Source organism: Cupressus sempervirens, chromosome 10 (genome assembly GCF_028749045.1).
Source record: "Cupressus sempervirens isolate cs-2001-9-10 chromosome 10, ASM2874904v1, whole genome shotgun sequence".
Lineage (NCBI taxonomy): Eukaryota > Viridiplantae > Streptophyta > Pinopsida > Cupressales > Cupressaceae > Cupressus > Cupressus sempervirens.
The window spans coordinates 943,331,560-943,346,293 of record NC_143127.1 but is presented as its reverse complement, the minus strand read 5'-3'; the positions used below and the strand labels follow the sequence as shown (position 1 = coordinate 943,346,293).

The 14,734-nt window shown below is 34.4% G+C and overlaps 1 protein-coding gene across 2 annotated transcripts in view; it reads right to left on the bottom strand.

Moving 5' to 3' along the window:
• The window catches only part of LOC149537076 (vacuolar lysine transporter YPQ1-like), a 159,674-nt gene extending 145,433 nt beyond the window's left edge, over positions 1-14,241 (bottom strand). The window contains exons 1-2 of one of the 2 annotated variants that reach the window (XM_089807035.1): positions 13,907-14,057; positions 12,191-12,654 (exon numbers count right to left, since the gene is read on the bottom strand). In XM_089807035.1, the coding sequence (XP_089663161.1) occupies positions 12,191-12,444 (254 nt within the window). In that variant the 5' untranslated portion in view covers positions 12,445-12,654; positions 13,907-14,057. Of the gene's footprint in view, positions 1-12,190; positions 12,655-13,906 lie in introns of both variants that reach the window. The other variant, XM_089807036.1, reaches the window with a different exon arrangement.
• Between the last annotated feature and the right edge of the window lie 493 nt (positions 14,242-14,734).

Here is a 14,734-nt window from a genome sequence, read left to right as displayed (position 1 = left end):
CGATGATTGGTGAAAAAATGAGAAAGTTTTGTTGGAACGGGAAAAATGAAGAAGATAAAATTCCACTTTTAGCCTGGGACAAAATTGGTAAATCAAAAGAGAAAGTGGGTGTTGGTCTTCATGACTAAAAGAAAATGAATGAAGCTCTGAACGGAAAACTAGTTTGGAATATTTACTCTATCTCAAAGATGTTATGGGCTAAGATCTTGAAAGCTAAGCATCTAGATTCAATGGACAACCATAGAATTTTGACTATTCAAAACCTCCAAGAGATTCAGCCATATGGAATGTCATCATAATGTGTAGACCTTTTATTCAAGATCATATCACATGGCAAGTTGGTAATGGCTTGACTACAAAAATCTAGGAAGATTCTTGGAATGGTCTCCCAGTCTTGAAGGAGAATTTGGATTTGCAAGTTTAAGAGAATTTTTTACAGCAAGATGAGGTGATAAGATCGCTGATCATGTTGAATTGCATGCAGAGCAGATGGGAACATAATGGGTATAGAAGAGACTAGTTTTTTGTGAGTTACACCAGCATCAAATGAATGTTATTTTTATGGAAAGATAGATCCTGCTAACAAAGGGAGACAGAGTGGTGTGGTGTAGGGTTGTCTCAAGTAATTACTCTGCTAAAAATAGTTATCGACATATAGATCAAGAAGGAGATTTTTTTGAAGCAAAAAGGTTATGTTGGCATAGTGAAAGGAGAAAATGGTTTGTCTTTGTTGGCCCATAATGTGTGATAAAGTTGAGGAAATACTAGACCATTTTTTAATTAAGTATGAGTTGGTTAAGGCCTATTGAACTTATTTGGAAGGTAAGTTAGGATAGCAAGGGGCTCAATTGAATACCATTATATTGGGCAAGGTTGCGCTCTCAAACATTTGGATAGTTAGAACTTCAATTATTATTTCGGAGTTATGAAAGAAGAGAAATAGGCACATCTTCTTAGATAAGAGAAAACCCCTTAAGATGTCATTGTTGGGAGGTTGGTGCCTCTACCTCCTCGAGGTGAAGGTATCGTTCAGCATAGACCGATGGATTTGTGACATGTGTTTAACCACCTCCCGAGGATCCTTGTCTCCGGCTGTTGTGACGTTCATTGACAGCTTGAGCTTTTGGCATAATGGCGGCGGTGATTCCAACAAGTGGTATCAAAGCACTGGGTTAGGGGTTCAAATCCCTCAACCCATGCTAAGGGGGGAATTGTTGGGAGGTTGGTGCCTCTGTCCCCTCTAGGTGAAGGTATTGTTCAATAAAGACCAATGGATTTGTGACATGTGCTTAACCGCCTCCTATGGATCCTTGTCTTTGGTTATTGTGACATTCATTGACAACTTGAGCTTTTGGTGTAACGGCAATGATAATTCCAACAATTATTAAGGAGAATTAACTATTTGACTAAAGAGTTATACAAATAGGTGTATTCAAAATCTTTGGTTGAGTATTAAAATAATGTCAAGGACAATTTCTTTAGCACTGAGAAAGAGAAAGGGAAGTCGTGATAGGGTAATTTGGGAGAAATAGCCTCTAGGCCGACATAAGGTGAATTTTGATGGTGTTGTAAAAGGGAACCCGAGTCCTTCACGGATTCGTGTAATTATTCAGGATTTGGAAGAGATGATTTTGGCTTATGCAACACAGAGGATAGAAAAAGGAGCTAACAATGTAGTCGAATCAAAAGAAGTTGTGATGACATGTAATGTCCCCACTACTAGGGTAAGCTCAGGAAAAGTAATACCTGCAAACAATTGTTAGAATCATAATAATAATTATACTATTCTACCCTCTATTTTAACCCCAACCTTAAAGATGTCTCTAGATTGGGTTTCCTAAACCTTAGTTATTCTACCGTCTTCTCTGAAAATGATGTTTGAGATAAACAATACAAACAAAACCCTCACACTAAAAGACAAACTCTTCAACAATAAGATAAATAAAGGAGAATCCATCACTTCATATTTCATGAGGATAATAGAACTAAGGAACCAATTCTTTACGATTGGTCACATCTATGATGGTAATGAAGTAACCATGATAGCACTAAAAGGACTACCACCATCATGGGAAACTTTTAGACAAGCAGTAAGTTCTTGATCCAAGCTTCCTAAACTTGATCGACTTAAGGCTAACTGCATACAAGAAGAGAGCAAGTTAATATCTCAAGGAATTGGTGATACTTCTATTGGAGGTGATATTCAGATTCTCACAACTCAAGTTGTGAGGCCTCACCCCGAGTTGTGAGGTGTCACCCCGAACCATCATAGCATAGATACTATATTTTTATTTTGTGATTTAGGACGGAAAATCTTTACATATATTTTGATACTGGATGGACAGTAAATTTTGCTACTTATCTGATGATATTTACCTTGTGATTTTCCATTATGCTCTGTATTAGGACTTAATTGGCATAGTCGATGAATTAATGGATGTTTAATCAGTACTTCATTATTATGATAGAAAATGGAATTATGTTGTGATTCAAAATGCTTAAATTGATCTTGTTAGGAAAGTCAATAATATTTAGATTTTTGAGGTTTATTATTAAATGTATGTAAGCAAATGATGGAGAATAGGAAGTTAATTATGAAATGTGTTATATGTGAATTGTAGAATAACGAAATTATCATGTATCTTTACTTTCATATGTATTTTATATGTGACTTTTCATTGAATTACTGATGCTCGAGTTTAGTGTGCAGGAAAGGAACCATGGAAACATAACGAGGAAACAAGGTGTTAATATGACACTGCCAAGGTGAATCTTTAGAAGATTCGTAAACCTCGTTGTGATGTGTTTATTTTGTAAACGTGAGATGTATGTGTGTAGTATGTATTTCATGAGTAGATTCAGAACATGTCATGTGTGATGTATAGTGAATTTTGTGTGTGTCACTTGACACTTGTACTTGTGTGAAAATGACATGTTCTCGGAAGATGGATCATGTAGCCACCTTATCTCAAGTTAAATTCCTTAATTAAGAGTTAGACTTAATTACCTTGATTAAGCAAGGGAAACAAAGGTTACCATCAAAAGAACTTGAAAATTGGAATTTACCTAGCATTGTGAGGGCCAAAAAGTAGCTCTAAGGTGAATTTGTGATGTAAGTAAACTTGACCCATGATAATACTTTAGGTTAGAGGGCTAATAGTAATCACTAGGGTGCCTAAAAGACCTAGGAGACCCCAAAAAGAATGCATTTTATATTGAATCCAAAAATGGGAGTCATATATAGAGGCATAGTCAAACTAGAAACCCACTTGCCCACTCTCTAACTTTAAAGACATTTAGGGTTTGGAGAAAGAGGATAAGGAGCTCTACAACAACTTTCATTTGCCATTGCTTAGAGTGAGGTTGGTATCCATGATCCATGGTGTTCTTCATTGTATTGCAGATTTGATATGGTGTTTCTTCCTTGCATTGTAGATTTGATATGATGTAGATGTGGTTTGGTGAAAAATCTTGTTGTATGTATGTTGAATGTGTAAAGTTTTATGTGATTCTTTCTTGAATCTTGTTTTATTCATATTGTTTGTTGTGTAAATTGGGTGTGAAGCATCACTCACCCTTGGGAGGGAAGAGATGCTTGGGTGAAGGGGTTAGTTGGGCTCACCCATGTAGTTGAGAAACTCTCCCATGTGTGGAGATGATTTTGATGTGTTTCAATGGAATATGGACTTATGATTTCTTGCATTCTTGGGAGGTATAAGGAGGTGTATGAAGGGGGAAGATAATGATAAGCCTTGAAAGGGCATGTTACTTATGGGAATATGTGATTTTATGAGATTTATGGATGTGAAATTCTCCTCATGGAGAAAGCCCACCTTCACCCTATATCTTGATTCTATGGAAGAATCTATGTGCAAGCCTTGGGATGGGTTGTATTGTGTTGTGTTGAATTGTGTTGTTATAGTTTGCATGATATGTGAATGTGAAGGTGTGCAACCATTTGTACCTTGTTTCCCCAAGCTTAGTGGGTGACCTCCTTGAGGCCTAGGATGGGAGGTGAGCTTCCATGGTTCCCCATTTTTGTCTCTATTTTGCAAGTTTTACTTGATGATTCTTGGAAACTTGGAGTTCATGTAGTCCTTCTATTGCATACGAGAAGATGACACTATTGTATTTGTGAAGGAAATGGCGAACCAAACTCCATCTTGATATGTGATTCTATTTATCCTTGTAAGAGTGTTGTTATTGTTCTCATTCATTGTCCATAGAGAGAGTCTTGAATAACCTATGTATTGAAAAGGGTCCTTTCATTGTGTATAGCTTGATATGGTCATTTCACCACCCTTTGTTCATACTTGATAAGTGTGTTAGAAGGAAGATTTGAGAGAATCATGAAGGAGAAGTTTTATTGCATTGATGTTGTTGTTTCATAACCTTGGCTATGAATGTATTGAAGAGAAGAGTTAAGCATCATTGTAGGAAATAGTAAGATGAAAATAAAACTATCTATTGCTATTCTATGGTACTCCATTCTCATAGAAATAACTAGATGCATTATGTGATCAAAATGGATTCATACATAATTGTAGAATATGTATGCAATAGTTAATGTATTCATATTTAGTTATAGCCAAGAATTGGATGTCAATAATGTAAGTTGAATACTTGATGTTCTTGGAATCACAAGCAAGAAGATTTCATTGATGTTCATATTAGAGTATCTTGTAATTAGACGTTGATAGCAATATGATAGTTGTTATGTGCAATATGATAGTCGTTATGTGTAATACATTAGAATGGTTAAGTAGAATATGTATTGGAATGCATTATACAATGTTAGAATACCATCAACTCAATTATAAACAACCATAGAGAATATAGGAAGAAAACTGGGCATATAAGTTTAACTTTGAAAATGAGCCCTGTAGATGCATATTCACTTGCTGGAAAATGTATGGCAATTCAAAAAAAAAATCATCTCTTCGAAACACGGTCAATAAAATAATATAACCAAAATAAAATAAACATTTCCTATTAAAAACTAATATTAAACAAAACAAAAGTCACCATCATAATATTATTGCCTTTACAAGGAGTCAAAAAAAAAAAAAGGGCCAAGTACATTGTCAGCCCATAAAATAAAAAAGAAATATATATATATATAGAAAATTAAAGATATTCAGCCCTTGGTAGGAGGTGACAGCACCTTAAATGCAGCAGCATTTTTTTAATAAAAAAACAGCCCAAAATGGGTGACTATGCATTTAGGGAGGAGTTAGGAAGTTTTCAAAAAAAGTTTCATTAAAAACTTGGGATAAATCCAACCTAACCAGCCATACGTTTCCCACTTCCCATTTTGCATAAAGGGGTGAACAGACAAGGTGGGCCCTCACCTCACCCTTCCACACCATCACCCAAGTCTTCTCCCACGTGAGGAAGGGATAGGAGGGAGGTTAGGTCGGCTAGGAAGGAGTAGGATAGGATGGGAGTTAGGGAAAAATAAAGTGGGGGGTAGCTTAGGAAATTTATGGGGGCGGGGGGTGGGGCAGGGGGGGGTGTGTTAAAAACAAAAAAAATATTATAAGTTTTAAATTTTGTAAATTAAAAGATGTTAAAATTAGCTTTAGGAGATTTTTCTTGGGAATGTAAAGTATATTGCTTTAGATTAAGATTCGTTGGGGTAGATAGGTTATTTAATTTTTAAACATGTTTATATTAGTTAGCTTTTTTTTTGCTTGTTATTCTTTTGCCATGGTGAGATAGAGATTAAGCTAGAATTTAGAAATGTTGATATTACGAATTGGAAGTATAATTAAGGGTTAAATTAATTAATAAAGTATGTTGTAGAATGGATTGATTAGGATTGAATTTTTATAAGTGAGGAATTGATAGGACTTAAACTTAATGGATAAATAAAGTATTAATTGGAATAAAATCAAATAAATAATTCTATAACCGAGATCAAATAAATTAAAAAATATATATAAAATAAATAACAATCTAATAGATAATTAAAATACCTAAATAATAGACAAGAGCCTACAACACATCGGTAAATTGCGAGCCTCTCATTGGAGAGGTCTTGGGTTTGAATCTACTCGCGATTAACACATAATAATAATAAATCTTAAAAATAATAATAAACAACCTAGGCTTCGACCGTTTACCAATCAAAAAAAAAAACCTAAATAATAAATTATCAAAGTGATCAAGGTTGGAAGAAGGTTAAGGTGTAAGAAATGCAAATAAATGGAGATGGAATATAAATCAAAATATATATATATATATAGTAGAACAACTTGCAGTCAAAGCACTTGGGACAATTATAAAACCATCTCCTCGTTCGCAAACCTTAGAACCTTTGCAACTGCACTAACACGAATATTACTTTTTACTTGCTTATGCAGTGTGTCAAAAAACGGGTGTAGAAGGCGAAGGGTTATATCCATAACACCTTTAGAATCAGTTTTGCACTCCATAATGAGCAACCAGGTGACCATCTCATAGGGAACTTGAAATCTGGATTCCAAGTGGAGCAATCTTCATCCCATCAGCTAACTTTAATATCTCCAAGTTAAAGTATAGATTATGTATCTACTTATCTAATTGAAAATTCGAAACAGTCCGCAATGTCCGAATATTTGTTGTAATCCGTAACCTTAGAATGCAACTTATACACATTCAATTATAAAAGTGTACAATTCAAGAATAACTACAACTTGATACGAGTATAAACTCTATCAAATTAAACATCAAGACATTCGACTAAATTATAAACATTAACGTATCCTTCAAAAAAAAAAATTAGTTGTGTTTTTTTTGCCTTGTTGGATTTTGGGCATAACACAAGTTTATAAAAGGAAAAACCTAAGTTCAAAGGAAAAAGGAAACATATGGACTACTCTAAAATGCAATACTTTAGATGCAACAACTATGGTCACTCAGTAATACAATACCCTAACAAATTGAAACATCAAGCATCCTTTGCCAAAGTCAGCAAATCTGATATAGATTTAGAGAGATGTCTATTCTAAAGAAGTTCAAAATATCCATAATAAGTGTGAAATATTAGATTAAGAGGGAGTTCTCTATTTATTTATCATATTCATCAAACTACAAAATAAATGTGGAATGCTTTCAATGTGAACATGGCATGGTTGCAATTTCTGAGATGGAGTCTCAAAATATCAAATTATTGTACTATATTTTTTATATAAATCTAAATTTAAAATCACATTTTTTTATTTGTATTTTCAATACATACTATAAGAGCTATGTGCCTTGATCTTTTCCTCTGAGAATGTTGTTGCAGGAAAAGGGAGATTGATATCAGATTCAGAGGGAGTCTAACACATCTGCAAAGGCAACCTTGGATGAGGAGCTCTGATGATTGATCTACAAAGGGAGTTTGAAAGTCCTTATGTGTAAGTATGATTTTTAATGGGCCTACCCCCATGTACATCATGAGGAAGTGACGACTTCCAAATGATCATCACTTGTATTTGCAAAAGCTATTGGAAGGTAATGATCTTACAATAACTTAAATCATGATGTAGATTTTATGTAAATGTTGAAGCATATCATGATGGACGATGTCTTGTAAATCAACAACTAAGTGTTATATGTTAGGTATTTGAGTGAATATCATGTGTTGATATTTTGTAGGCCATTACCTTACTGGGTACATGGTGAATATCATATGTTGATATTCTAGAGATCATTACTCAAAGTATTTGGTGAATCTCATATGTTAATATTCTAGAGGCCAATACTCGTGATATCAAAAATGGTGAATATCTTGTGTTCACATTCTACAAGTGATTACTCAGAGTATTTGGTGAATATCATATGTTGGTATTTTAAAGGCCAATACTCATGATATCAAATGTGATATCAAAATGGTTGAAATCTTCTTATCAAAGATTTCCTTATGTGTTATTCCTAATTACCAATGGTGTAATACTTATTCATATGTTTATCCTTCTAAACTAGGAGGGAGTGTTGATGTATGGTTCAGTCAAATAAAATATATTGATACATATATATTTATTATTTCCACTTATATATATATATATATATATATATATATATATATATATATATATATATATATATATATATATATATATATATATATATATATATATATATATATATATATATATATATATATATATATAATATCACATGTATTGTACAAATAATAAATAATAAACAAACTAATTTTATGTTGACCAACTGTTCTAGAAATCAAATTGTTTGAAAGTGTAAACAAATTATAACATACATATTAGTGACCGACTGTCCACCCCAATCAACGGCAGCATTATCATTGTTTGTTTTGTTTAGCAAAATTTACGCGGAGAGCCACAACCCAATGGGACATGAATCCATGTTGGAGTCACCCCATCAGGTGGTGACTCCCTGTCTCATATATGTAGCAGGTCAACCTGCAGTTTATTAGCACCACAGAACACAATAAACTCACATCTTCTAAAGTGCATAAAATGCAGAAATATCTGACATCTCTTTGGCACCGTTTATTGCTATATGCCCTGCGTAAAGCTACTTACAATTGCAGATAGAATCGGATCAAATAACTATTTCAGCATATCAGAAGATTCTGATTATATAAGTTCAAATATACATCTATACGTATATAAGAAATTCAGAGGATAAATTTAGTCTGAACATTAGATAAATCTGATAAACCTTAACAATTAAGCTGAATAGCAATAAGATTAGATATGGGAGTAAATCCTCACAAGATAGGTAAATTCCAAGATGGATAAGGATATGTATTTCCAATGCCTTGCAGGAAATTCCGAGATGGGTACAAACATACAGTCCCAATGCCTTGAGGAAGCCTACTTGTAGATTGGTGCCAAGCACCCTACAACAAATAAATCCACATCCTTGAAGGGCTGAGTTTGGGACAGAAGAAAGGAATCAGACTTAAATGTGTTAACTCTCAAATGTATTATAAACTATTCATTGTTTCTTGAATGGAATTGATTTAGATGATTAGTAATGTTTGCTAAACATTGAAAATTGATAACCTCCTAGTTTGGACATTACAGGAATAGGCATAGTAACACAGAGAGCATCCCCCCCCTTTTTGCCCCGCGTTCCGGAGACTTGGACACACCGGGGACTTGGGGACTCCGTCCCCCCGTCCCCAGCGGCGCCACCAGATTCCACCACCTCCACCAAGGATGAGGGACGTACCAATGTTGACTATTTGTTGATTCAACTATTTATGTTCAATGTTCAATGTTCCAATTCCATCCAATGTTCAAGTATTTACTCTTTTACATCTTTACATCTTATATTGCAATACATCTTTTGATAACTAGCAATTTAATGTACCATATGTATATATATACACACCCCCACCGTCCCCCCACCATCCCCAAATTAAGACACCTCTATCCCCCCATCCTAGAAACTTGCCCTCCCATTCCATCGTCCCCCCATCCCCCAGGGTGGTGTAACTATGGGAATAGGTTAACTCGGTATCATGGCCAACACTTTCTTCCATTGAAAAGCTTATTTTCCCTTAAACTTCATTTTCCAAGTATAGCAACATGTGTGTAAATGTTTGAGCTGGAAAATTCCTCTTTGAAGCACGGTTTCAGCTGTGCCCTCTTCCATTTGGTGGAACAGGTTACATTGGTATCATGGCCAACCCCTTATTGTTGTCTTTCCAAGGCAGGCTTCTGATTTGCTCAAGAAAGGTGTTCACCAGTTTGGTGACCATTGAATGCTCTTGATTGGGCATCTTGGCAATGCTCTAAAGTTCTATCATTTAAACAACAGTTTTAAAGGGTTTTACTCTTTTTCAAATCTCTGGTGCCAATGGAGTTGGCTATGAAACTATTATCTCCCTTACAATAAAGTGTTTGGAAAGACTGCTTGTCTAAGCTCGATTTCTCTTGTTTTCTTTAAAAATTTATTTATTTACATATTCTTCCCTGCATGCCACTAAATACTAGATTGAACCGAAATTGAAAATGCTGGTTACATGAAAAGACATGAGAAAGTGAGTGCTCAAATATGGAAGCCAAAAGCTGAGGTTAATGCTTAGATTTTGGCTTGGAAAATCATGCATTTTAAGCTGTCTGTTGGAAACAGATTAAAGTGTATGATTGTTCAACCTCTCAAATGCCCTTTTTGTCAAAGATTTACAAGTATGAAATACATGTTTTGTGAATGTTCATCAGAAAAAGAAAATAGAATGCTATTTTCTACCATTTGCCTGCCAATTTGATCATATTTTGTGCTGGAAGGAAGCCCTCTTGGGCTTTGGTTTACATCCTTGTTGTAGCAGATACTATCAGACAGGCTGAATAGTTGAATATATGGAAGAGCATGTTTTTGGCTATGTTTTCTAATCACTTAAGTCTTAGTTCACTAGGAAGCAGAAATTTTAAAGTTTTACTCAGATATTCTAATCTAGTTGGTGATTTCCAGCCTCTCATGGTCATATGTTCTCTGTCTATGTCTACTGGCTGGTTATATTCTTGTCTTTCTGATGAGAGTAGCAAATTATTCCTTTGTTGGTTTTAGTTTAAACAACACTAATGTTCTACTCTGATTTACAGTCTTCTGAGTGTATTCTTAACTTGCAGTAAATCTTTTTTCTACGCATTTAGTCAATAAAATAAAAAGTCAGTTATTGACTTTGTCCAAAGTAGCTTTTAACTGAAAATTCAAAAAGCATTGGCATCTAGTTATTATTTATGCATTATGCAACATCCATTCTGTAATGGAATGGAATCAACATATTGACCTGAAAAACAAAAATCTGTATTCCACAATTTATGGGCTAAACTCCCAATTTTATTTGCTCTATATATCTCTATGCAATTGAAATGTCTTCAGTTTCAAATACAACGGAGTTTTTCTATATTTTTTCACATTATTTTAATTCTTTTAATCTAATTTTTCCCCATTTTTTCTCAATTCACAAATAATATACTTTCCGTTTCCTGATATTTTTGCCAAAAGATTTTTTAAGATATGATTATGCTATCATGGAAAGTCTACTCTATCCAATTAATGCTAAAAGCTCACTAGCAATAAAAGTGTTTCCTTAGTTGTACAGTTAAGAATGATCCACCATAGGTTGATCTGCCATATAGAACTTCCTTCATTCCATGATGTCTGTGAATAGAGCTGGATCGACCAGCCTAAGTTTACCAGTGTTAACAAACACCCTTTATATCAATCAATGTTTTAAATAATTTTTTAAAAATGATGAATTGAAATTAAATTTTAATAAATCAGTTAGGCCAAAATGAACCTGAGGTATTTGCTATCAAACCACCCCTGCTGCTGATCCATAAATATCTCGTGCGAAAAAAATAAAGGGATCAGATAAGTATGAGTTACTACTGCTGTCCATGTATGTATGTTGACCAATTTATGAGTCTGGCTATTCTCTCTCTTAGTGTTGTGCAAAACAAAAGGGTCATTAATTAAGGAAGTTAGACTGATACTTCCTGGGCTATTATTTTGTATTTGCAAGTTCATTCTGAATTGGTTAACTTTATTTGTGAAAGTATTTTTTGTAAGTCCATCTACTGTTAAGAATTGTAAGATTTCACAAGCAGCATATTTCAAATTCATTTATATAACCTTCAGACTCAAAATTTTCTCCTTGATATTTGCATAGCCAGGAATGCCTCTTAGGGACTAACCAAGTCAAACTTTATAAAGCCTGGGCATGCAGTTTGCAATGTGCAGAATCGGAAACCATTAGACATATCTTCTGGACTCTAGGACAACCAGACATATTTGGCATCTAATCAAGGTTGTTTTTCCACCCCTGAATTGCAGGTTGTACACTGTTTGGTGATAACATCCATCCATCTCCAATGCATTCACAATTATTTATTATAGCTCATTTGTTCTGTATATGAAAATATACGTGTGATCCTATACTCAGCATTATAATCTCCAAAAACTGCTGAATTGTGCTGAATTAGAAATGTTGTATATGGCGATTGCCTTAGCTGTTACAGCGAAAGCAGCCATAGTTCACAATGGTGGGGCCAGCCTGGACTCTTTCCTATCCTTACACCGGCTTCTTTTGAGCTATAAAGTGTTTTGACATTTTTATTTATTTATGCTGCACTCATATAATTTTAAAAACAGCACTAGTCAAATTTTTTCATTTCTCCTGGCAAGAGAGAAAGAAAATCAAGTGGAAAATGAAAGAATTGCTTACCCTATAACCCATGTTATTAGAAACATAAGGGACATACCCTCTGTAGACTTCTCCTTATAATTTGTGATAATCTGAGGCACTTCTGCAATTCCCCAGCTAAGAATACTGATCAAACCAAGTGAAAAAGAAATCTCATCTCCTGTACTGCACACACAGTCCCTCAAGTACACTTGTGCCCATCTCAGGCACTCTTTCTCAGCGGGACAAGCAGGCATTGGGATTTTCAAAATACCCATATCCAATTTGGAAAACATTGGCAATGTATTGCATCCAATACCAATATCCTAATCAACCTCAAATCTTATCCAAAATGGTCACACCAAGAAGCTTAAGTACCTGCTGCAGAAGGCATATTCAACATCCAAGAGAACTGAAAATTTCTATTACGTACTATGACCTTGTACACCATAAAAAACACCTTCCGTTGCCAATACACTGTCAATATCCTAAATCCTGAGACTCTCCTGCACAATAATATCATCTGTTAGTCGGCAAAGTCCTTCTGCAGATTCAGAAAAAAACCTTTTAAAATTAGAATTCCTTAAAAAGAATTGAGAATCTTTGGAAACTTTAGATTCAATTAATTATCACTGAATGTCATTGTCCGTAATAACACAACAATCAAACGTTTGAAGAAGAGAATTATAATTAATTGAGAGAAAATATAAAAGAACTAAAACTCTTGAGATTTTTAATACCGCTAGCTTTCCTATAAAAAATGGAAAAGCACCTATCTAAGGTCTAAAGTGGAGAATTCAATGTCTGTTTATGGAATTATAATTTGACTAGCAGCATAATTGATAACTGCTGTTACTGATATACCCTCGAAAACCTTAAACCCTTAGCCCCTTCGTGACAAGAATACAACCTATTAGTTGTGTGAATCCCCCAAAAAAAGCCATAAAAGAAACTTGGAAACTCTAGATTCATTTAGAAATCGTAGAAAAATTCAATGGGAACAATAATTACTTTTCGATTTTCAAATTTATCACTTTTCGAGCTGTATGACCCCGCTATGGTTTCTTTGAAACGAGATTTTGATATATAGCTTTGAATTTAATGTAAATAGATGGCAGGTCAACAAAAAAACCTTCGGAACTTTAGACCCAATTATTGATGTGTTATGAAATGCACTTGATAATTATAAACCAGTATCAGACTGTCCTGGATAAAGCCAAAAAAAATCGGATGTTCAAATTGAAAAAGATATAAAATCTTGATATGGGATATAATTCAACAATCTTAACAGTAGCCTCAACTTTGGCGGAGTACTTCCATTATCAGCGCAACTTCGTTCGATAAATACCATGAAACATAGAATGACAATATCTTCAACTTCTTGGGACACATTAAATCAAATGCAGGAATTTCAGTTAGACAGAGACCCCCTAGTGGCATAAATGTCACACAAGGCTCAATAGAAGTTCATGGATAAAGTTCAACTTGGTTGTAATGAGATCTTGAAAGACAAAGTAAAATGACTATAACATCAAAGATATTAAAATTTGTAACAGAGGAAGGATGGTTTAGTACTCCGAATAAACATATTGCATAAAGAATCATACAAGACAAAATGCGATACTTATAAACCACAAGAACAGAGAAACACAGTTCGCCGAACCACTTCAAAAAATAAAGATAAATAAAATAATAACAATGATTTCAAAGCCGTTAGCCTTGAGTGAAGAACAAGTGGTAACGGCATTGCAGTGTTACCTGATGATCTCGCTGATGTTTTTGAATCTAACTTTCGTCAAGATCCCGACTTGGAGAGATATTTGAGATGGTGAGATGAGCATAGAAGTCTGCCGTCAACTGCAGCAAGGAATTTATAAACAATATTCCCGAATCGCAGTGATGTTCGGATCAGTTCTGATACGCGCATCTTTCGGTTAGAATTACGGATGAATCGCTTAACTATGCCATATGTCACGTCATACCTTTTGCATTTGATTTTCAAACGAATATTCTGGGATGTCAATATTTCAAATTCTTAGCTGGAGAGCTTGCAATGAGAAGTTTTATGGGATTGATATGATATGATATGATATGATAGATTTTAATGATGTCCACGAGATTAAAGTAGTCTATGGGACCCATGCAATCACCCTTCTGAGTCAGGAGCGAAACTAGTCAGTTGTAAAGTTTTGGATAACTTGTCTCTCTTTCTCTGAAGTTTGGTAATCAAATCTGTTGCTCTCTTCACTTGATCTTCCTCAAATAAATAGTTGAAGTCCTTGTTCTGCAATATATTTGTATAACCAAATCTGATGTCATTGTAAGTCAGGCAGTCCTTGACAAAGTGTTGCTGATGTAAGAGCATCTTGCATGGGAAAATTATTGAAAAAAAAATTGGAAAAAAAATAAAATAAAATAAAATTTGTGGAGGAGAGAGAAAGTGACGAAAATTAGAAGAGAAATAATAAAAAATAAAAAAAGGAAAAAAGAAAGGAAAAGAGGATTTCTATTTTCGAGGTGCATAGGTGGCATAATAGAAAAAATAAAAAATAAATGGTTGTCATTCCATTTATCGAGGTGTGTGGG